This window comes from Tenrec ecaudatus, chromosome 7 (assembly GCF_050624435.1).
Source record: "Tenrec ecaudatus isolate mTenEca1 chromosome 7, mTenEca1.hap1, whole genome shotgun sequence".
NCBI lineage: Eukaryota > Metazoa > Chordata > Mammalia > Afrosoricida > Tenrecidae > Tenrec > Tenrec ecaudatus.
In genome coordinates this window covers 9,068,928-9,090,566 of record NC_134536.1, presented here as the reverse complement: position 1 = coordinate 9,090,566, position 21,639 = coordinate 9,068,928, and the positions used below count along the sequence as shown (strand labels likewise).

The 21,639-nt window shown below is 53.9% G+C and overlaps 1 protein-coding gene across 1 annotated transcript in view; it reads right to left on the bottom strand.

The window, feature by feature from the left end:
• The window catches only part of EZR (ezrin), a 56,010-nt gene that overhangs the window by 7,544 nt on the left and 26,827 nt on the right, over positions 1 to 21,639 (bottom strand). The window contains exons 2-7 of the mRNA XM_075554310.1: positions 16,856 to 16,939; positions 11,832 to 11,927; positions 10,763 to 11,037; positions 10,052 to 10,135; positions 8,903 to 9,049; positions 3,415 to 3,511 (exon numbers count right to left, since the gene is read on the bottom strand). Of these exons, the coding sequence (XP_075410425.1) occupies positions 3,415 to 3,511; positions 8,903 to 9,049; positions 10,052 to 10,135; positions 10,763 to 11,037; positions 11,832 to 11,927; positions 16,856 to 16,939 (783 nt within the window). The remainder of the gene's footprint in view (positions 1 to 3,414; positions 3,512 to 8,902; positions 9,050 to 10,051; positions 10,136 to 10,762; positions 11,038 to 11,831; positions 11,928 to 16,855; positions 16,940 to 21,639) is intronic.

The window sequence follows — 21,639 nt, the reverse complement described above, 5'->3', positions numbered from 1 at the left end:
GTCAGGGAAGTGCCCGCCCAAGAGGAGGACATGGTAGGGAGGGGACGGTGACCGGGGCCCTCAGGGACTCGGTCGTTGCCCCCCCACCCCTGGTTTTCCCCAACCACAAGTCTAGTGGACCCTACCCTGTCTGTCCTTCAGTCTACTCCTGGACCTGCTGTTTTATTTTTTCTTAAATCATTTTACTGGGGGCTCATACAGCTCTTATCACCATCCATCCATCCATTGTGTCAAGCATATTTGTTGCCATCAACATTTTCTTTCTGCTTGAGCCCTTGGTATCAGCCTCTCATTTCCCCTTCCTTCCCCCATGAACCCCCGATAATTTATAAGTCCTTATTTATTCATGTCTTACACTAACCGATGTCTCCCTTCACCCACTTTTCTGCTGCAGATCATTGTGATTGGTTCCCCCTTTCTCCCCTCACCTTCCCCTTATCCTCCTGGTGTGACTACTCACGTTATTGGCCCTGAGGGCTTCATCTGTCCTGGATTCCCTGTGTTTCCAGTTCCTATCTGTACCAGTGTACATCCACTGGTCTAGCCGGATTTGTAAGGTAGAATTGGGGTTATGAAGTGGGTGGGTGAGAAGCATTAAAGAACTAGAGGAAAGTTGTATGTTCCATCGGTGCTCTACTGCACCCTTAGCTCGTTTCCTCCCCGTAACCCTTCTGTAAGGGGATGTCCAGTTGCCTACAGATGGGCTTTGGGTCTCCACTCTGCACTCCCCCTCATTCACAATGACAGGATTTTTTGTTCTTTATGCCTGACACCAGATCCCATTGACACCTCATGAACACCCATGCTGGTGTGCTTCTTCCATGTGGGCTTTGTTGCTTCTGAGCTAGATGGCCGCTTGCTCATCTTCAAGCCTTTAAGACTCCAGATGCTGTATCTTTTGATAGCTGGGCACCATCAGCTTTCTTCACTATATTTGCTTATGCACCCACTTTGTCTTCAGTGATCATGTCAGGAAGGTGAGCATCATGGAATGCAAGGTTAATAGAACAAAGTGTCTTGCACTGATGGAGTACTTAAGTGGAGGCCCAATGTCCATCTGCTACCTTGATACTAAACATATACCGTATATACTCGAGTATAAGCCAGCACAAATATCAACCGAGGCACCTAATTTTACCACAAAAACTGCATGAAAAATGTGCTGAAAAAACTCTGCTTATACACAAATATAGAAGGTAAATATATGTACGTAGATCTATTTCCCCGTTGTCATATATAAATCTATGTACATGCCTGTATTTAGACCTCTGTAAATGCCCTTTGCCTCCTAGTTATTTCCTCTATTTCCTTTTAATGTCCTCTTGTTCCACTATCATCATGCTCAGCCTTCATTTGGGTTTCAGTAATTCCTCTCGGTTACATTGCCCTTGATCAAGACCTCCTTACCAGGTCTCTTACATCCTCCTTCGCCACTGACTTTGGATCACTTGTTCCCTTGTCCCTGGGTTTGTTAACACTACTTCCTTTCCCCCACTTCTCCCTCTCCCATGTCCCATGTCCCTCCGGAACTGTCAGTCCCGTTTTCTCCTGCGGGTTGTTTACCTAGATAGACCTGAAGATAGTAATATGCACAGACACAGCAAAACAAAACAACATCAACAACAACAACCAAAAAAAGACTGACTAAAAAAAAAAAACCCCTATAAATAGTTCAAGGTCTGTTTGTTGACCTTTCGAAGTGTTTTCCGCTTGAGTCTGATGGGTGGCATGCCCTGGCCCCTTGCTGTTTTTAAACTGAAGTTGTGCTTTTAAATCCAGTGTCAGAAAATGTGTCCTTTCACTTGGCTTCTGCCCATGGTGTCTGCCAGACCAAGGTCCTGCCAACTGTCGAGACGGAAGAGCCAATCCCATGCCTCACAACAATTTAAGACAACACTCGGAAGCCAGACACAAGTATTTACCAACAAATGAAATCACCACGACTGGAATCCTATCCTCTTCAGAGCCACATGTGTGTAGAACAGCGCCCAGCCCGGGTATACAACCAGTATGGGGGGAGGGGGTGGCTCTCCTACTGTCTATTACTACTTAAAGATTGGCTCCACATGTTCCAACACAACGGCAAAAGCGTAGTGAGGCTAACCCATTACAAATGCCTCTGTCCGGGAATTATAAAATATTCGTCTGAAAGCTACATTTAGGCCAAATTAACAAACAAAGCTTAAATGATAATCAAGTGTAGAATTCAGTCTCATTGTGAATTTTTGTTTCTATTGTCAACCACTCGAGTTCTGAAACAAAACAAAACAAACACCCTGGGGAATTAATGCTGCAGCCTCCGGGGTTGGCCCTGGCTGGGCCTCAGCTCGGCGTTGCCACAGGGAGGTGGGCTGTCACTGTGGAGCTTCACAGGCCAACTGAACAGCAAGTTCAGCGCCACTACCCCTGGAGTGGGAGTCCACCAACAGCAGGAAGCGCTCTCAACAAAGAAGGCACTTAATCCAAACAGTGCGTCACGACCCACTGGGTCTGAATGGGCCCGCGGGCGGGCGGTCACTGGACAACAGGACCTCAAGCACTTGTTGCGCTTGCTGTGACCAAGGGTTAGGTCCGCAAGGGCCAGACCACAAGCCCGAGCTTGCCTTTCTAAGGCACACAGACGAAGGGGATTTCTGATCAGAAGACGGAGTCCTCACACGAGCACCGGCGGGCAGGTCTCTCCTGTTCTGAGACCCAGCTGGACGTGCACAGCTGAGCAGAACCCAATGCAGACCCACAGCTGTCCACCCACAGCTACTGCCAACAGCAATCGCTCTGAGCAAAGGCTCCCCTCAGCCAAGAGCTCTGTACGTGGCAGGCCTGCCATGACAGCTCTCCATCATGGGCACCAGAGTGAAGGGGCGGCATGAAGACCCTCTGGGGGCGCAGGGAGGCCAGCCTCTGGGAAGCAGGAGTGTGTGGCACCGGGAGGCTGGGGACCAGAAGACCCCAGTCTTCTCTTCCCTTCCCCAGGGGGCAGCCTGAAGAATGCACCCGACAGTGCCCATCTGCATCTCTCCTGGGGCAGCTGGTCCTAGCGAGAGCGGCTAGGGCCCCCACCAGACACACATCTGCAGGTGGGCGGGCACAGCTGTGAACCTGAACCTTTCAGAAGCCCAGCATGGCCAGCAATGCAGTGTTTGAGCGAGGTTTCTCATTCGGCACCTGGCTCAGGGCTGCCCTCTCCTTCATAAGGAGGGGATGGAGGGCAGTGAAATTGCTGGCCCGAGCCCCGCCTGGGGCGCTGGCACGAAGCTGCTACGGCACTCCCCCTCTATCATGGCCGTGGGCTCGCCTCTCCACAGGGAAGGGTCATTCTGAGCACGCCAGCTGTCCTCCCACAGACAGAAGCCAGACTGCCCTGAAGACACACTTAGCCGGAAGCTAGAGACCCGAGGAGCGCTGCAAACTTACAGGGGCCTTCTTGTCAATGGGCTTGATGACAAACTTCTTGTCATTGAAAGAGATGTTTCTGATTTCACTCCACGGGAAGCCAATCTTTGGAGTCAACCTGAGGTTAAAAAACAAGACCAAAATGGACTGTTAGGCAGATGGACAGACACGTGCACACTTGCTCGCTCAAATGGGCGGAGAAGTTTGCGCTTCTGTTCTGATCTTCAGTTTCTAACTCAGGAGGAGCTCCCACCTGGCCCTGAGTCAAGGTTCCAGCCTCCCACGAGACTGATGCATTCCCATGCACACCTGTCTTCTGGGCTTGCTCGCTCCACCTCCTGTTGCTGGGCTTAAGAGCTGGGGGTCAACTCTGACCCCTGACCAAGGGTACATTGTCATGTTCCACCACATCCTACCCCCCCCCCCCAAGGTCCCCCCAGGTCAGAGCTTCTCATACATTTGTCAAGTCCCTCCTGGCTTCCCAAGACCAAAGTCACCCATTCCCGATTCCATGAGATAAAATCACATTCCTTCACTCAGAACCTGGGACCCTTCTCATCCGGCCCCCACGTCCTAAGTTCACAGCCTGCCTTCGGACACCTCGATCTGCCAACTTGCCTCCTGGCCCACTTCCCTCTCCTCTCCTTGGAGCCTAAGCAAAGAGATCGCTGACCAGGGGGAGAGGACAGCCTCTCTTGTGCAGACATGGTAAGATGATGAACACGAACGGAACACGCCCCAAAGCCCCTTACCCTCCTCCCTCCTGGCACTGCAGTTAACCCTGAACGTGAGGCCACACAGTGGAGATGCGTGGACTGGGAAAGGGGTGTCGCTCTCCTGGTTGGCTTCCGTGTGTCCCCCTCAGAAGCTACCCCCCAAGGTCACAACCCCAGCAGTGCACACCATGAGACTCAGATGCAGGTGCTGGATTTGGAACAGCACTCCCAGGAAAGGTCACCATGCGGTCTCAAGACCACACTGCACACACACCCAACCCCCTCTGTCAGCAATTCTGTGGAAGAGAAGGCCTGGGGTCTTGCTTTCACCAAGTCCAAGTCAAGAGCACAGCACAGAGCAGTTCCACCCTGTAGGGCCCGGGGCCACCTGACTCGGAGGTGACAGCAACACATGGGATACTGTCCCAGAGGTCACGGCAACAGCATTGCATCCCACCACCACTCAGCCACTGGGGCCAGAGAAACAGCCTTTCCCCACCCCACAATGCACTTCCCATCCAAAAGGCAGCAGGGACGGGCAGTTTTGCCCGTCTTGTCTCCTTGTGCTGAGCACCCCCTGATGGTATGCTATCGTTGCTCTATCCTAATTCACACATGCCTACTATCTAGTTATGGAGTCCTGGTGGGGTTGTGGATAAAGCATTTGGCTGCTAAGTGCAAGGTGGATGGTTCAACCCCCTCCCCCCCCCCCCGCTGCTCCATAAGAGAAAGATGAGGCACCGTCATTCTAAGCATTGGGCAATTTCCCTCTGGTGACCTGATGTAATCTTCCAATGTGTGTGTGACCAATCTTAACCTCCATGAAGCTCACAGGCAAGATGAGTGGCAGTTAGGTTAGTGAGGCAGGATCAGGCTGTCCCTTGAGTCAATCCCTTTTGAGATGAAGAGGTTAAATGAGTGAGCAGAGATCAGCTAGCCCCTCCACTACCAAGAAAAGAACTGGGAGCAGAGTGCATCACTGTGTGGGGGACCCCTCGGTCCAGGGGAAGATGGATGCCAAAGGAATGTGAAGCCCACAGATGCTGGAAAGGGACCAGGACCTCCCCTCCTCAATGGTGCGCCACGGGAGAGGCTTCCGCCTAGAGCTGGCACCGTGCATTTGGACCTCTTGCCCAATACACTGAGAAAAACCATGGTTGTTGGTTAAAAATCACCCCTGGCTGTCTCTGGGTTACAGAAGAGATAGAAAACAGAGCCATCCAGGCAGCTGGGGGGCCAAATCCCCACACAGGAAACTCCCAGGGCATGAGGACTCAAGTGCAATTCTCTGGGCTTTCTATGAATCTCATGCAAATTCTTTCAGATCCTAGAAAAACCTGGACTGCAAGCTGGGCAGGCACTATCCTCCAAAGGGCTGGGATGCTGTGGCTGGGACTTGGGCCCTCTGCTTTCTGGGGTTCTCTGAGCAAGCACCTTCTTCTCAAGCCTCCTAAAACAATTCACAGCCACTGACCCATGATGATGGCCAGCCCTACTGCCCTGACTCCTGGCCTAGGCCGATGGACACCATCATCCCTGTCCTCTGTTGGACCAGTGAAGGCTTCCGGGGGTTAATCTTTAAGTTCACAAGTAAAATGCCAGCTGTCCTTGGCTAAGCTGTCACCCCCTGATGTCTCTTCAGTGGCAGGAGCGAGGAGTGGCGGGTGGCAGGGTGGGAGCTGGTTAGTACTGGCAAGTCAGGGGGCACTACTCAGAGCATCCTGGTGCCCACAGACAGGGTCAGCGGCCACCTGGAGAGGCTGGCTACTGAGGGCTAGCCTCAAGCCACTTGAGCAACAAACAGTAATAGATGATAAGCCCAATGGCCCTTTCACAGGGGTCGCCTGATTCTTAACAGTAACAAAATTACACTTATGAAGTAGCAACGAAAATAATTTTGTGGTTGGAGGGTCACCACAACCTGGGGAACTGTATGGAAAGGTTGTGGCATTAGGAAGGTTGAGAACCACTCCCATAGAGGAAACCAAGTCCAGGGAGCCCTGGTGGTATAGAGGTTTCATGGTGGCTGCTAACCACACGGTCCATGGTTCAAAACCACCAGCCAGCTCCCCAGGACAGAGATGTGACTTTTCTACTCCCTTAAAGAGCTACGATCAATCCACTATAACCACCCCCCAGGGGGACAAACAACAGCAAAGTGGGTGAAGGGAGACAGTGGTTGGGCTAAGACATGAAAAAAGTAATAATTTATGAATTATCAAGGGTTCCTGAGGGAGAGCGCTCACACCAAAGGCTCAAGTAGAAAGAAAATGTTGACAATGATGATGAAAACATATGTACAACTGTGTTTGACACAATGGGTGGATGGAAGGATTGTGAAAGGAGCTGTACGAGCCCCCAATAAAATGGTTTTAAAAAAAAAGAGCTACAATAGTCTTAGAACCCCACAGGGGCAGTTCTACCCTGCCCTATAGGGTCGTTATGGGTTGGAATCGACTTGCTGGCAGGGAGTTTAGTTTTGGGTGTTCGATTCATATAACTGAGTACCTCGACCAAAGAGTCATCCGTCCCTTCCTTCCAGTGAATCCCAACCAATAAGTAACAGGTCAGATTGGGGGGAAAACAAGAACAACTAAAAACAACGCAAAGCCCACAGGAACAATATTCATCAATGGATACTGGAACATGTGAGAAAGATAGGGGACAGAAATAGTAAGTTTACACAAAGTAGCTTCCCAGTGATAACCAGGAACAACTGCCCAGCTCTGGTTTCCAGGCCCCCACGTGTGCGCCCTTTCCCTTATAGGGTTAATCAGATGGCCGGCAGGCACCGACCCCCACCCCCAGGGCCCCAGGCTGCAGGACAAAGGGAAGGAAGCGGAGGTGTGGTGATCAGGAGAGGGGTAAGGAATGTGGGGGCAGTGTCGGGTTCCTTTGTGCTGTTGGGAGAATGCCAGCCTGCACTGAAAGTTCCATCGATGGTACGCACCAGGGAGGGCTGAGGCTTGTCCCCTTCAGCCTGTGTGCCCCTCTTCTAAAGACGGCATGTCTGATGAAAGGGCGCCCCTTCTGCAAGCCTGGGGGGGGGGGTGACGCTCAGCACACACACACCCAGCCTAGGCCAGTCTGTCCACAGAGCTCAGAGTCAGCAGTGACTTGACCTCCCGGGCTCCTGGTTACACTGGGAACCAAGTGGTCAAAGTTTGCCCAGAAGGCCTGTCGGCTGCCGGCAGCAGGCTCCGGAGCATGGTGGCTGAGGAGAGGAAGAAGTCAGGAGGGCAGGTAGGTGTCAGAGCCTTGTCAGGGGAGAAGGCTTCCCGGGGAACTTCCAGCCTGGGGCTCCGTGAGGAGAGGCAGCAGAGAGGGACGGGACAGGACAGGACACTGGCTCTTGCTTTGCTTGGAACAAATGACCGCCTCTGTGGGCTGGAAGCAGTGGCCAGCTGATGTGGGCAGGCCCCGGCCTACGGCTGCTTCTTGCGGCCAGAAAAACTTGTTTGGAGGCCTGGGCCCTGAAAATGCTGGTCATTGAAGCAGCAAGAGCGAGGCGGGTGCCGCACAGCTGCTCTCATAGGTGCCACCCCCCGAGCAAGGACCCAGAGCCCGAGGCAGGAGCTCTCTTACTTCCTTGACTGCTCATCTCAGCCAGCCAGGGTCCTTGGGGGAATGGCAGGACCCGTGAAGGCCCTTCCCCGGGGCCCATGGACATAGCAGCCTCCCACCGTGGGCTCAGTGTTACCTGTCCCACTAGACCTCGCTCTGCTTCGGGCCTGGCCAGGGCACCCTGGGCTGGGATGGGCAACAGCTCTTCTTGCCCACGCCTTTCCGCACCCCCATGTTAGTTCCAGAAAGTGAGCGCCTGGTGCGTGGGGAGCTACTCCCAGTAAGGGCAGTGAGGATGGTGGGCGAGGCAGGGGAGGCTCGGGCAGGAAGGGTAGGTGTTGACCACAGCCCGTCCCCGGGGGAGGTAGCCTGGCCTGGGTCTCTGTGGCTGGTACAGCTGGTACGTACCCCTTAAGCCCCGCCCCCCTCCACCAGCTGGCTGGCGTTTGGGGAGCCCTTCTGTGCCGCAAGGCTGAGCAAAGCAGCAGAGGAACTCAGGACGAAGGACTCTCTCCTGCAGCTGCCTTTAGGTTCAGGCTCTGCCGAGCTGAAGCTGCTGCTCCTGACTGGGCTCGGTCTGCGTGTATGCAGTTGCCGTTGGCTAACTGCTCCCGGAGGCCCCTTGAGGTGTGGGCGCTACCGACTGGGGTGGCTCACTGGAAGGCTGGAAGGTTCAGCCCACCCAAGGCCCCTCAGAAGACAAGCCCAAGAATCGGCCACTGAAAACCCTCCGGAGGACCATTCCCTTCCCAGCTTGGAGGGTCTCAGGGCAGCTGTCTGTCTGCCCAGCGGGGAAAAAAAGACAGTGCACAATGTGAGGGTGGGGTAGGCAGGTGCCCAGAGCCCCCGTCCTGTGAGCCTGACTTCCCCTGAGCAGAGCACCATCGGCACATGGGGCTGGTGTTAGGGAAGCCTCCCGTCTGACGCCACCACGTCCGCGGCATCCTTCCAGCCCTGACAGGAGCTGTGTGCTTACAGACTCGGCCCAGGGCCTCACAGAGGGGGAGAGGGTGCCTTTCCGAAGCACCTGCACCCCTTATCCCAACTCCCCCACCTGCTTCTGAATCCTCAAGGTCCCTGACACTCCGCTACTCCACTCCATGGGCGACAGAAGTCACCGGTGCCCACCTGTGTCCCCTCCAACCCCCTCCATGGTGGGCGAAGCCAGCTGTTTCAGAGAGCTACCCGAGTGCCCCATGCCAGGAGGGAAGGACCGAGTTTCGACTCACTTGTCGTCCTTCTCGTAAATGTTCAGCCCAAGGGCATCCACGCCAAGCCAAAGGTCGGTCCCTTTCTTGTTCTTGATCTCGAAATAGTTGATGCCGTACATCTCCAGGTCCTGTGCAATCTTCAGGTACTCCAGCATGGCGCTGTCCCTGGGTGGGGGTGGGGGGTGTCAGCGCACATGAGCAACCTGCCAGCCACTGTCCACACGCGTGAGGGATGCTGGACAACCACATGAGACAGTGGCCCGGATCGGAGACAGCGGGCCCAACCAGGCCCCAAGAGAATGGGACAGTTCAGAGGAAACTATGGAAAGCCACGGTGCCACATAAGCCGTCACCCTCAACCACCCCAAGAAAATGTGTTTGGGAAACACACGCATGCATGTGCTCTTGCACACAGACACACATGCACAAATGGGCCAAGGGCTGCGGGCTGTTGAGGGGCCGTGCTGCGGGCTGTTGAGGGGCCGTGCTGCCTCCTCCTCCTGGATTGGGGTGCCTCCTGGTTTGGGGTGCTGACCATTTCCCACGTCAGCCGCCAGGCAGACCTGCGGCGCCATCTCGTCCTGAGCTCCCTCTCTCTGGCTGCTTCTCAGACTGGCCTTTTGAGTGCCAGCACAGAGCACGACTTTCCTGGGCCTTCAGGGGCTCCCAAGCCACCCACCCCTGCTGCGGCCATCACCACCCTGGGCCACGGTCCTCTAGCCAAAGGCCGCCTGGGTCAGGCAGGAAGCGCCAAGGGCAAAACATCCCCCAGGCTTCGCCAGGCGACGGGGCAGGGCCCAGGAGGAAGTCGCTCTGGGACGAGGCAGGAAGCCTGAGGTTTCTCATTTCCTGTAGCAACATGTCACACACATGCCCGGCCCCGCCACACTCATTTCTGCTTCTGTAATGTGGGCCTTTCCCGCCCAGGACCAACCGTCTCTCTCCTTCAGGACAGGGGGCCCCTCCCTTGACTAACAATGGGGAGTTCTATGCCCAGACCATGAGAAAGCTTTTGGGACACAAAAGGCTTCAGTAAACGTGTAATAAGTCACTTGCGACACCCGATCTGCAGCCCTGCCCAGCGTGGGGGGTAGGGGTGGGAGAGGCGGGGCCAGCAGGGGGGATGGGGAGGGGGCCGAGCCAGGAAGCTGCAGCCTTTGCTCTCACCTGAGCATCCCGCGGTGCTCGGCGTGCCACACCTGGATGCGGTCCTCCCACTGGTCTCGGGTGAGCTTGTGCTGGTCCATCACTCTGCGAAGGAGCAGAGCACACACCACATCACGGAGGGCACCACCATCCCGTGCCCCCAGCACGCCAGCTCTACGACCCCCCAGAGTGCTTTGTCTCCTTGTCCAATGGGCAGCGTCACCACGGATGCTCAGCTAACCTGGAAGGTCTAGAGCCCCATCAGGGAAGCTCCCAGTCCTGTTTTTGTAACCAAGCCAGGGAAGGAATTTCACCTGAGGGGCATGTGGCCAATGGCTAACCTGCCTGGCTGCCGAGCAAAGGGCTGTGGGTTTTATGCCTCCCCGAGACACCTTGGAAAATCTGCCCTGCAAACCTTACACAAAGAAGGTCAGAATGAGTCAGTGTCCGGACGGTAGCTGGTTTGCCCTCCTCCCCAAAGGAGGCGATGTCTGTGCACCCCACCCGGGTGAAGAGGCACAGGTGCCATGGGGGCCACGCGCCCCTGTCCAAATAGAGCTAAGCCATCAGGACACGTGTGGCCGATGATGTCACACTCTCCCCTCGTGGCTCAGCACTCCCAATCCCAGGAGGAAAAAGGTGGTTATTATGTGTGTTTCTAGAATGTTCTGTTCCTCCAGGTGGGTGTGAGGCCCAGAGGAAGTCCAGAGCTCGACAGCCCCGCTCACTCACCTTTGGGGGATCAGGCGCTCGGAGTTGAGGTACCCCGACTTGTGGGTCTCTTTATTGTAGTCCCCAAACTTGGCCTGCACGGCGTAGGACCCCAGGAGCACGGCCGTCTCGGGGGGGCAGTAGATCTCGTCGCTCAGGATCCCGTCTTTCACTTGCAGGAAGAAGAGCTTCTGGGTAATGTCCTGGATGAGCTCCTCGGGCACGTCTTCCGGGTAGAACTTGGCGCGGAACTTGAACTGGAGCGGGTTCTCCTTCCGGAGCTCCTGGGCGGACACCTGGGGACACAGAGCTGGCTCAGTACAGAGCCCCACCTTCCGGGGCCCACCACCCACCTGGAAGGGCCCTCAGGCTGGACTCAGAGGCTGCCAGTCATCCTGAGTAGTCGCTGCACACAGACCAGTGGCCAGTGGGCAAAGTCCTGCACTTTGTGGGCAGCCCAGCAACAGCTGGCTAGGAGCCCCCACGGCCACAGCCCAGCCCTCCCCTAGCCCCCATTTCCAGGACCCAGGCTTCCCATGACAGAGAAACTTGGATTTAGAGCCTACCTCCCCCAGCCCCCTGGGATCTGGGAATCCAGGGTCTGGCGCTGGGCCACAGAACCTACTACTCACTGGCCCCCTCGCCCCCACTCTCAGTTAAGAGGTTTTTTTCAGAGGTTGGAGAGAAGCTAACATTTAGCTTCTTCCTTTCATTCAAATTGCTCTGTGGAGACACCTAGTCCTCAGCACAAGAAGGTGATCTGCACGGGTCAAACAGAACAGTGACAGGCCCTCACACCACAGTGGTGGCCCCTGGTTTAGAAGACCAACATTCTCTGAAAAGGAAAGGGCGAAGGCGGGAGAGAAGCTGGGCAGTCCCCCTGTAGTCATCTTGGCGGTGGTGTGTGTTTGTGTGGGTGTGCAACCAGCCAGTGCCCCCATTTACTGGAAGCCCACAGCCTTTTGTCTGTTCAAACCTTTACACAAACACAAAGGGACCAACAAAAGGCAGAGCTGCGGGCTCAAGTTTCAATGTCAACAGGCAGGCCCACATCTAGCTAACAGCCTGTAAGTAGTTAACCCCGACTTACCTTTTTATCAAGTTTCAACCAGGTAGGAAATCCTTTATTGTCCACATACTGGAGGCCAAAGTACCACACTTCCCGGAGGCCGATAGTCTTAACCACCTGAGAGAGACAGAGACAGAGAGACACACAGAGAGAGTCACCGGGAGGACGCCGTCTGGATGTGCAACGGCCCTGGCTCATCCACCCCCACACAGTGGCCGCAGAGCTTCATGGAAAGCCAAGTATCAAGTCATGCAGTAGCAACAGAGATCATTCAACCCAGGTTATAAATGACTACTTTTTTTACGAATTTGAGCAGGCTCAGAGCTGTCTTTATCCAATCACCCCCCTCCTTCCTCTCACTGCTACATGTCTTTCCAAGCACACAGTGGGGGGAAAGAGGGAATCTCTGTGGGCTGTTGTTGTGGGTGACCAGATGGCTGGTTTTCAGGCGGGGAGGGGTGGAACCCCAGATAGCACAGGGGGTGCCCCCCACTCTGTGTATCCAGACAGAAATGTCACCTCTCAGGTGTACCCACCTGAAAAAGGAATGACCAGTGAGCACACCTCCCCCGGCTCTGCTGGCTGCCTGTGACCATGTCCCAGCTGGCCAGAGCCTGAGCTAACTAGGAATAGGGAGAAAGAACCCCAGGAAGTAGTGGAGGCAAGTGTCCTAGATGGGAAGACTCATTACATGTGCCAATGGGGACTAGTGTTTTTACCAAAAACCCAAACTCACTGCCATGAGTCAATGCTAACTCATAGCAACTGAGACAGGGTGGAGTTGAACTGGCCCCTTGGGGTTTCCGAAGCTGAACATCTTTACGGAAGCAGACAGCCTCATCTTTTTCCTGAGAGGCGGCTGGCATTTTCGAACGACTGACCTTGCAGTTAGCAGCAGCCCAAGGCTTACTCCACGGAGCCACCAGAAGCATGGAGTTTGGATATAAGAAAAAGGTAGGTAGAGGTCAGCACTCTTAACTCCTGGCAATGCCAGATGCCACGAAGCAAACTTCTCCCAGTCCTGGAGAGGAGGTCTCTTGTGCAGCTCCTGTCTGGAGGGGGGTCGTACGGGGGCACTGCACAAAGCGGGCGGTCAGGGCGCTGGCTGGCTGTTAACTTTAAATCCCATGGTGCGCACAGCTAGACCTGCCGAAGGCTGTTCCTACATTCTACATACACGGCTGCTTTTCTCATGATGGAAGGGCCCAGAGTGTTCTAGAATGCCCTTCGTGACCTGGAGCTCTTGCTGGAAGTAAAACCTGAAGTTCTAGGTAACTCCTGGCCGGCACCCGTTTCCTCAACTCCTGCTCATCTCACCTGCAAACAGGGGACACCCCACTGCCGTGACATCCTCTGGGTGCCCTCTCGGCTGCACAGGGAAGCCCTCCCACTCTTGTGAGGCGGCATCGCTCATCTGGTCACTCCCTTCCTCCCCCAGCCAGCAGCAGCAGCAGCCATGCTTCCTCGGCAAAGGCCACAGTTCAGGCCGGTCCCTTGTTCCCCCACTGCCACGGCCTCCTTCACTAGGGCAAACTGGGGGTCCTGTGGTCCAAGCTGAGCTGGGGCACCTGCCTCTGGCTGCCCTGCCAGACCTCGTGTCTTGCTGCAGTACCTCCTCAAGCGGAACACTCCTTGGGGATCATTTCTAGCAGTCCCGCCACCCTCTGACGTCTACAAATGTCACAGTAGCAGTGAAGAACCTTCCTCCCAAATAACAGTAATAATCACTGCCATCGAGTGGATTGCAACTCGTAAGGACCTATAAGGCCGGAGTAGACCTGCCCCCGTGGGGTTCTGAACCTGTAACTGCACGGGAGCCCGCGGCCTCGCCTTTCTCTAACAGACCTTTCGGTTAGCGGCTCAACTCCACCAGAGCTCCTGTCTCTGGGGAAACGCTCCTCCTGCAGCTCAGTGCACCCCAGGCTGAGGCGCACCAAGGGCCCGAACACAGGGCGAGGCTGCAGCCTCCCCTCGCGAGGTCCAGGGATGGCTTTCATGGCAGACCCTGGGAAGGAAGGGGGGTGGGGTGGGTGTGGGTGGTGGTGGTGGGGGTGGTGGGTGTGGGTGTGTGTGTCTGCCTGCTTCACCCGTGACTCAAGCAGCTTGCTCAGTGGTTCTCAACCTTCCTTATGCCTCAGGTTGTAGTGACACCCCCAACCATAAAATTATTTTCGTTGCTACTTCATAACTAATTCTGCTACTGCTTTGAATTGGGTGACCCCTGTGAAAGGGTCATTCAACCCCCAAAGGGATTACTACCCACAGGTTGAGAACCGCTGAGCTGGGTGCTGGCAGGTGCTTTCTGAGACGGAAACAAAACAAAAACCCACTCAGAATTCACCTAGCGCAGTAGTTTTCAACCTTCCTAATGCCGCAACTAGCTCTTTAATACCGTTCCTCATGTGGTGGTGACCCCCCCCAACCGGAAAATAATTTTCGTTGCTACTTCATAACTATAATTTTGCTAGTTATGAATCGGGTGACTCCTGTGAAAGGGTCGTTTGACCCCAAAGGGGTCATGACCCACAGGTTGAGAATCGCTGATCTACCACGACACTTGCGTGATGGTCCTAGCTTGTCCCTGCCAAATTGGAGCACTAGGACAGAATCCAGTTACCACATGTGTTAGTCCAGGTTGACAAGGGAAACAAATCCAGGGACACTCATGTGTGCATAACAAAGAGCACAAGAGCAATTGAATATTGAGAAAACAACCCAGCCCAATTCAGATCAGGTTCATAAGTCTGGTAATAACCCATATGGCCAATACCAATCTACAAATTCCTCTTCAGACTCATGAAACACATGCAATGATGCTGAATGAAGGAAGATCATAGGCCAGTGGGTAGAAAGTCTTGTGGATCCAGTGGCGGTGGAAGCATCTCAGTGCTGGCGTGGGTCTCCACCTGGTTCCTCCAGGTCCAGGGTGCTGGCTCTACTAATGTAGCTCCATGCGGCTTGTCAACAGGAATATCTTGGAAAGGTCATCAAGCTTCGACCTGACTGACAGGCCAGACGCCACCCCTTTGCAAGTTGACAGATAATGTAATTGCCACACCACAGGAACATGCTGGGATTCCAAGGTGGGTGGGGCTTACGGGAAAGGAGATTTAAGTAACATGTGAAGTGAGCAGGGGGATGAGGGTGGACTGGCACTTAACATTCACGGCCCTACAGAGCTCTTTAAAACTCCTCCATGTCAGGACCCGATTTGGGGACGGGGACCGCTGGGGCCCATGAAGAAGCTTCCTAGACCGTGGTCACCTGCACAGGTGCAGTGCCTGCTCATCTTTTGCCTGTGGTACAGGTAGGAAGAGGAAAAGCCCTCCCTGAGCACCTAGAGTCCCTAAGCCTTTCATGAAGAAATATTCTCAGCTTCGTCTAGGGCTGTGGGAGTGGACGTGTCCCAGGAGGGGGGCTTCAGGAATCAAAGTCACACTGCAAAGTGAGACGCCTAGTTAGAGTGGGAGGTTGCAGAAACTGGCTTCCCCAGTGCGTGCCCCTGGGTTCACCCCTCTGTCCCACACCTGGGGTCAAGCTGCATCTCCAGAAGATCAAGGTCATCAGGGTTCAAGGACCTGGAAGGGCTGCCCTGGACCTGCCTGAATGGATGGATGACCAGGGTTAGGGCCTTGATCTCACCGAGGCTCCATTTTACCATCTGTAACACACGTGTATTGGGCCAAGGATATCTCCAAGGTCTGCTCCAACCTTAATGTCCTTAGATTCTCTGAGACGAGACTCTGAGTTTGACCTCCAGCCCAGGCACTGACGGGGACTGACGGGAACTGGGTGCCAAAGGAAAGGGCAGGTGGACAGCCCGAAGCCCCTTGTCCACGTGGGACAGAACAGCTTGCTCTTCATTGAGGTTCAGCTAGAAAGACTTGCCGACTGAAGTGAGGGTCAGCCAAGCTTTTGCTCCAGCGAACCGATTCTTCAAGGGGCGAGGAGGGACTGAGATGCACTGTCTTAACAGGAAGGTTGATGGGATGTTAAGGAGCTCTGGAATCCTCGACCTTCAGGACTTCTCGAGACTTGCCACGTCTACAGAATTTATGTGATTATTTTTTTTCATCTTCTTCCCCACCCCAATCATCCACAATGACTGATATGGAGTTCTGGGTTCATTTTGACACCCGCTCAGCCACACCTCCATTCTGCAGGTGAACGTACGACGGAGACCGTTTACAATGAGAAGAGTGTTTAGGGGGCGGTGGTGTCGTGGTCCCGTGTTGGACTGCTAACCACGGGTCGGCAGTTCGAAACCACCAGCTGCTGTTCCTCGTTGCCTCCTTCTGTGAGCTCTGCCAACTGGAGCTGAACATCTCCAGCGCTCCGTGAAGAGACAACAGGAAGTGCAAAAGAAGAAGAAAGAAGCCACGGAGCCTAACCACATGCTGAGGAAGTCAGTCAAGGGGCCTGCTTCCTCCCCCGCCCCCACCCCCACCTCGCTGCCTCTCACTGCCACACCCAAGCCACCACTGGCAAGTCAGGGACTAGCTGCTGGCCATTCTCACAGCTCACGGGTAATCAGTTTCTACATGTTTTTTTTTTTAAACAGTTGGAGGCGGGGATCACATGTGTCTGCACAGACACTCCAACTGACACACAGTCACACCTATCTGCTCATCAAAACCACCAGCCGTCATCCGGAGGAAGACGAGGCTCTCTGCCCCTGTAACAATGTACAGCCTCAGACACCCTTCTCCCGGGGCACTGAGCATCAGAACTGCAGCCAGGACGTGCTTGACACCTAACCAGTAGTTGATGGTTGGACCCACCAACAGCCGTGTGGGATAAAGACCGGGCAGTCTGCTTCCGTGACGATTCACAGCCTCGGGAACCTTATGGGGCTGCCTGCTCTGCCCTACGGGGTGGTGGCTCTATGGGTCGGAATGGTGCTACCACCGTGAGGTGGAGTTCACAGAAAGAGAAGAATGCAGACAAACCCAGTGGTGTCTTTATTGAAACAAAATTACTTGGTGATTGCCAAAGACACACACACATGCACACATATAAGGAAGCTCAAGTTCAAAGGCACTAACCTGATCAAAAAGCTGCTTCCCAGTGGTGTTTGGCTGGATGGCGAACTCCAGCTCCGCATCCATGGTGGTGACCCGGACATTGATCTGGAAAAGAGGACAAGACCCATCGGTCAGACTGCAGGGGGTGGAGGGTGGGGTGGTGGCGGCTCTGCTCTCTATCAGCCTCCTCGGCAGGACAGCAATACATTTATACACAAACGCACACACAGTGGATGGAGCCTAGGTATTCACAGTGTTGGCCTCAACCATGCGGCCTCTCTGCTTCAGACAAAACACATTCCCACATTCCCCCTTGGATCTGAACTGTTTTCCTACCAAAATGCTTTGATAACGGTGACTGTATTTTTCCACACACTACCTCACTGGGTCCCAAGAGCCCCCGGGGCTGTGCCTGCAGCGGAAACGGCTGGCCCCGCGGGCGGCCAAGCCAGGCGGCATCGTGGAGGCAAGAGGTTTCTGTACCCGCCCTTTCACTCGCTGAGAATTCACTCGGCCAGGGCGTGAAACGGAGAGATAGGGAACCGGAACCGAAGGTTTAGAGGACAGAGACAGGGCGCAACAGACACATGGCGGAAGGCAGGGTGTGGGGAGCAACTGAACACCCACTTTGAAGGCAGCGGAAGCACGGGCGTCGCTTCAGAAAAAATCACAAGAAACAATGGTGCATGCACGGCCCACCGATGCCAGCGACCGGCTTGGCCAGACAACAGCCAAAGTGATGCCACCCTGAGGGGGAGGGGCGGTGCTTGTCTCCCAAAACAGACCATAGTTTCCAAATTTGTCACCTGAGAAAAACCCGGATGCATTTGCATATGCAGAACACTCCCAGTCTGACAACTTTCTACCAGGACCTGAGGAAGCTGCTAGCCACTCCCTGCCATGCCACCAGGCCGCCACGGCAGGGCTACACCCGCCCAAGACCACTTTCCTGGCCATTTCTCAGCCATTCCTCACCAGGAAGCTTCCCTCACATCTAGCTGACAAAAGCCCTGCCCCCAAGCCCTACCCGGAGCTAGGAGACTGATTGAGGAAGGAAACAGCTCTTTCTGGAACATTCCCAGGCCCCTGAACCAGTAAATCTTAAAGGTTCTCTGACTGAAATTATATAAAGAAGGGGGGGGCACCATTTTCCACAATGTTAAGAATGAGCACCCCCCCTCATCCACCCCCGACCCGAGCTCCAAGCGCCCAATTTAACGTCATGGAGTTTACTGAGAAAACAAGGCTAGACACTTTCAAGTCTTCAGCCTTATTAAAATATAAAGACCCAGGCATTTCTCATTTCCTGTTGGCAATGGGTTATTTAAAAAACAAAACCCACACACACAGGGGCAGTTACAAAGCCTAAAATAAAGCAGGGAACCCTCCCAGTTTGGGCTCCAAGAGCACATATTAGAGATGGGAAAAGTGGCCCCGCGTCAGATGTTCCAATAACAAGCACGGGGCCCAATTACATAGGCAGCGGCCAGCGATGACACAGCACATTCGGGCAAAAGGAGAGTGGAGTTGGGCCAAGGGGGACTGAGCCCAAGCTTTCTGACTCTCCCTGTTCCTCCAACGCCAACGAAGGCCAAGGCTTCTGCCCTGGTTAAAACAAGCTGAGAATACCACCATCCACAGGTAAAGCCAAGCTCACCCACAGCCACTGAGGCTATGCCAATGCACAGCAACCTAATACGAGGAGGCCTCCCGGGTTGTGAACCTTTCTCCCTCAGAGCTGTGGGTGGATTAGAACAGCTGGACCTTGTAGCCAGCAGTCCAACACTTCCCCAAGACTCCATGCACAAGACTCTGGAAATCTTACATCCCCCTGCCAATTGGTGGACGATGAGAAAACGCCATCCTGAAACCAAGGGCGGTGACCATGAAAGAGGTGATAGGAACCACTGTGAAAAATGATGGGCAGGCATTTAGGCTTTAAGCTTCTGAACCAGGTTTTGACCCAAAAGTTTACCCAACTCTGAGAAAGCAGTCAACCAGTAGGTTAGTAACAGCCCAACTCCAAGCACGAAGGAAGTGACCTTCTTCAAAATGAAGCTTACAGAGGGGCTAAGTGTCACCTCCGGTGGGGGAGTGTAACTTCTTAATATGGCTCTTCTACCCGTGCCTTGGTACCTCCCACCAAAGGACTGGGTGGGAGTCCCTGGTGCAGCAAATGGTTAAGAAACTCGACTGTTGATTGAACAGCCGGAGGTTCAAGTCCACCCAGAAGTACCTTACAGGAAATGACATTCCAAGTGTAGAGGTGGTTTCTCCAAAGAATCACTTAAAAAAAAAAGTATTGCTCAATGTGACTGAATGGTGGAATGCTATGCTATCTGTAAGAGCTCCCAAATGACTGGGTGGGGCTATGCAGAGGACCTGTGGCACACACTTAGAGGGGATGGGTCGGACTTAGTTCCCACCCTTCTGGCTACACGGATGAGCCATCTGTGAAGCAGGAAGAGTGAGAAGTCCCAGGACCACTGGAAGAAGAGCCTCTCTAGTGCAGTATATTCGAGATGTCAGAAGTTTGGGGGTCGATGCGGGACAAGGAGACCCGGAGACAGAGGCTAGGGATCCAAAGGCTGAGAAGCTGAGGTCGAGAGACTTGGCTGCCGGCTGACTGTCTACTGATGGTGACTTGGGGTAGCTTATTAACTTCCTTAATCAACCCCCATCATTGTGAATCTGGTCTGTGTGGCCATCACCTTGAACTGTACAGTCCAGCATAGAAGTTCAGGGGAGGTAAAGAAACATGGAGGAGGGAGGCATGTCAGACCCCTGCCTCATGGCAAGAGGGAGGCCAAACATGCCACCCCTCCCCTGCCAGCAATGCCGTCTTCTGAGCCATTATAGACCCGAGACTCCCATCGCAAGAACATCAACTGAATATTGGCAGTGCCAGCACAAGCCACTTGGCTAAGTCTCCACCAGTCGGGTCGGTCCACCAATGTTCTACCCAAGCTCGATGCGCATGGGAAATCACAGAGTACTGTCATAGATCATCACAAGCTTAAAGGTGACTTAACTTGTTTTGGAAGCCCAGTAACCCATGACATTAGCTACAGGAGCCCTGGGTGGTGCTGTCAGTTAGGCAGTGAGTGGGCTGCTAACCACAAGGTTGGTGGTCCAAGCCCACTAGCCACCCCATGGGAAAAGGATGAGGCTGGCTACTCTTATCAAGATGGACAGTCTCGGACACCCTGTGCAGTCACTGTGAGAGCGAATGCACCTGCTAGCTGGTTTGGTTTTGGTTTAGCGACAGGAAGGAAAGAAATGCATCTGGTTTATGCAATATGGGGTAAGCAATCAGCTGCTGACCCAAAGGTTGCTGGTTCAAAATCACCAGCTGTGCTGCACACGAAGACGAGACAGTTGCTTTGGTCAAGGGGTTCCATAAGGGAACCCCTGATGGGACAGCTCGACTCGATCCTGGGGGGACTCCCTGTTAGGAGGCAGAGTCCGAGCAGCAGCAGTGGACACCTCAAACCAACAGACCTCTCCCTCCAGTGTCCAGTCCCCTGGCCTGTCACAAGGAGCTTTTTAGACTTTCAGAAACGATATAGCCAAGTTCCTTTGTCCCTGTCTGTGTACATGCCCGTGCATGCACGCACTACTTCTTCATGTGCAAGGTGAGATGGGAGCACTCCCAAGAGCTGACCTGCGGCCTGGTGAGCAAGGCCAGCCTGCTTTAAGTCCACGGGGCGGGGTTGACGAGAACCACCACTACCCCACTGGCAGCTCCGTGGGGGTGTCACTGGCATGCAGGGCGGCACAAACATGCATGCTGCAGCTCAATCCCAAACTGCAGAATCTAGCACCACTGAGTCCGCCCACAGATACGCCCCCATCATGGTAACATGTCAGTGATCCCCTCCCCATTCCCAATGCTTCCTGGGGCAGAAGGGACTGCCATGCCCAAGGAGCTATCGTGGGTGCTAAGTAATTCCGTATTTAGATAGGCTATTTCAATTCTACAGGTCTTTAATGAGGTGCCGAAATACAGGGTACACCTTTATCAACCTGTAAGATGAAGGGCAGACTCAGGTGCCAGGACCAGTGACTTACAAACTCAGGTCCTTTCATCCCACCCAGGGGCTACAAAGAAACCAGGCTTTTGCAATTAAGTAGCTGCATCTGAATCTCAACTCTCCTCCATAACTACTTTCTGTGCTAGATTTCCAGGGAACGCCACTGTTTTCCATGAGCTCAGTGGACTTAGATGCAAGCGGGGGCTTGTCTATGCAACAGCACCATGGAAATACTGCGGGCTCGCTTGGTTCTGCTACTTGTGTGGATGGTCCCACATGAACTAGATGTCCTTGGGCTTAACCGTCCACCCACAAGCCCAGTGCCCCTGCAATGCCTGGAGCGTGCACGCAGTTTTTAATTTTTATCATTTGGCAACCCCCACTCCACCCCCGCCCTGGTCACAACTTACTTTTTTTTTTTAAATCAAAGGCGACAGAGCTGCATGTGATATGACATGTGGCTACTGCATTACTTCATCATGTCGATTCTAAGCAAAATTGGGCTTTTTAAAAAAAACATGATTAAGTTTTGCTTGGGTGGGGGTTAAAATTTCATTTTGCTCATGTACCCCCCCACTCCCCGTATACAAGCACACACACAAACTACCACGTGGCTGATGGTGCAGGCAACTTAATAATTCATGTCTCCCCCGGCAAACATGATTCCACTTGAAGCTAAAATCCGACACCATATTAAGAGTCTGAAAGTGTTAAACTGCCCAAAGACCCAGATATAATCAGAGCCTACTGTTTAGAATGGAAATCTATAAA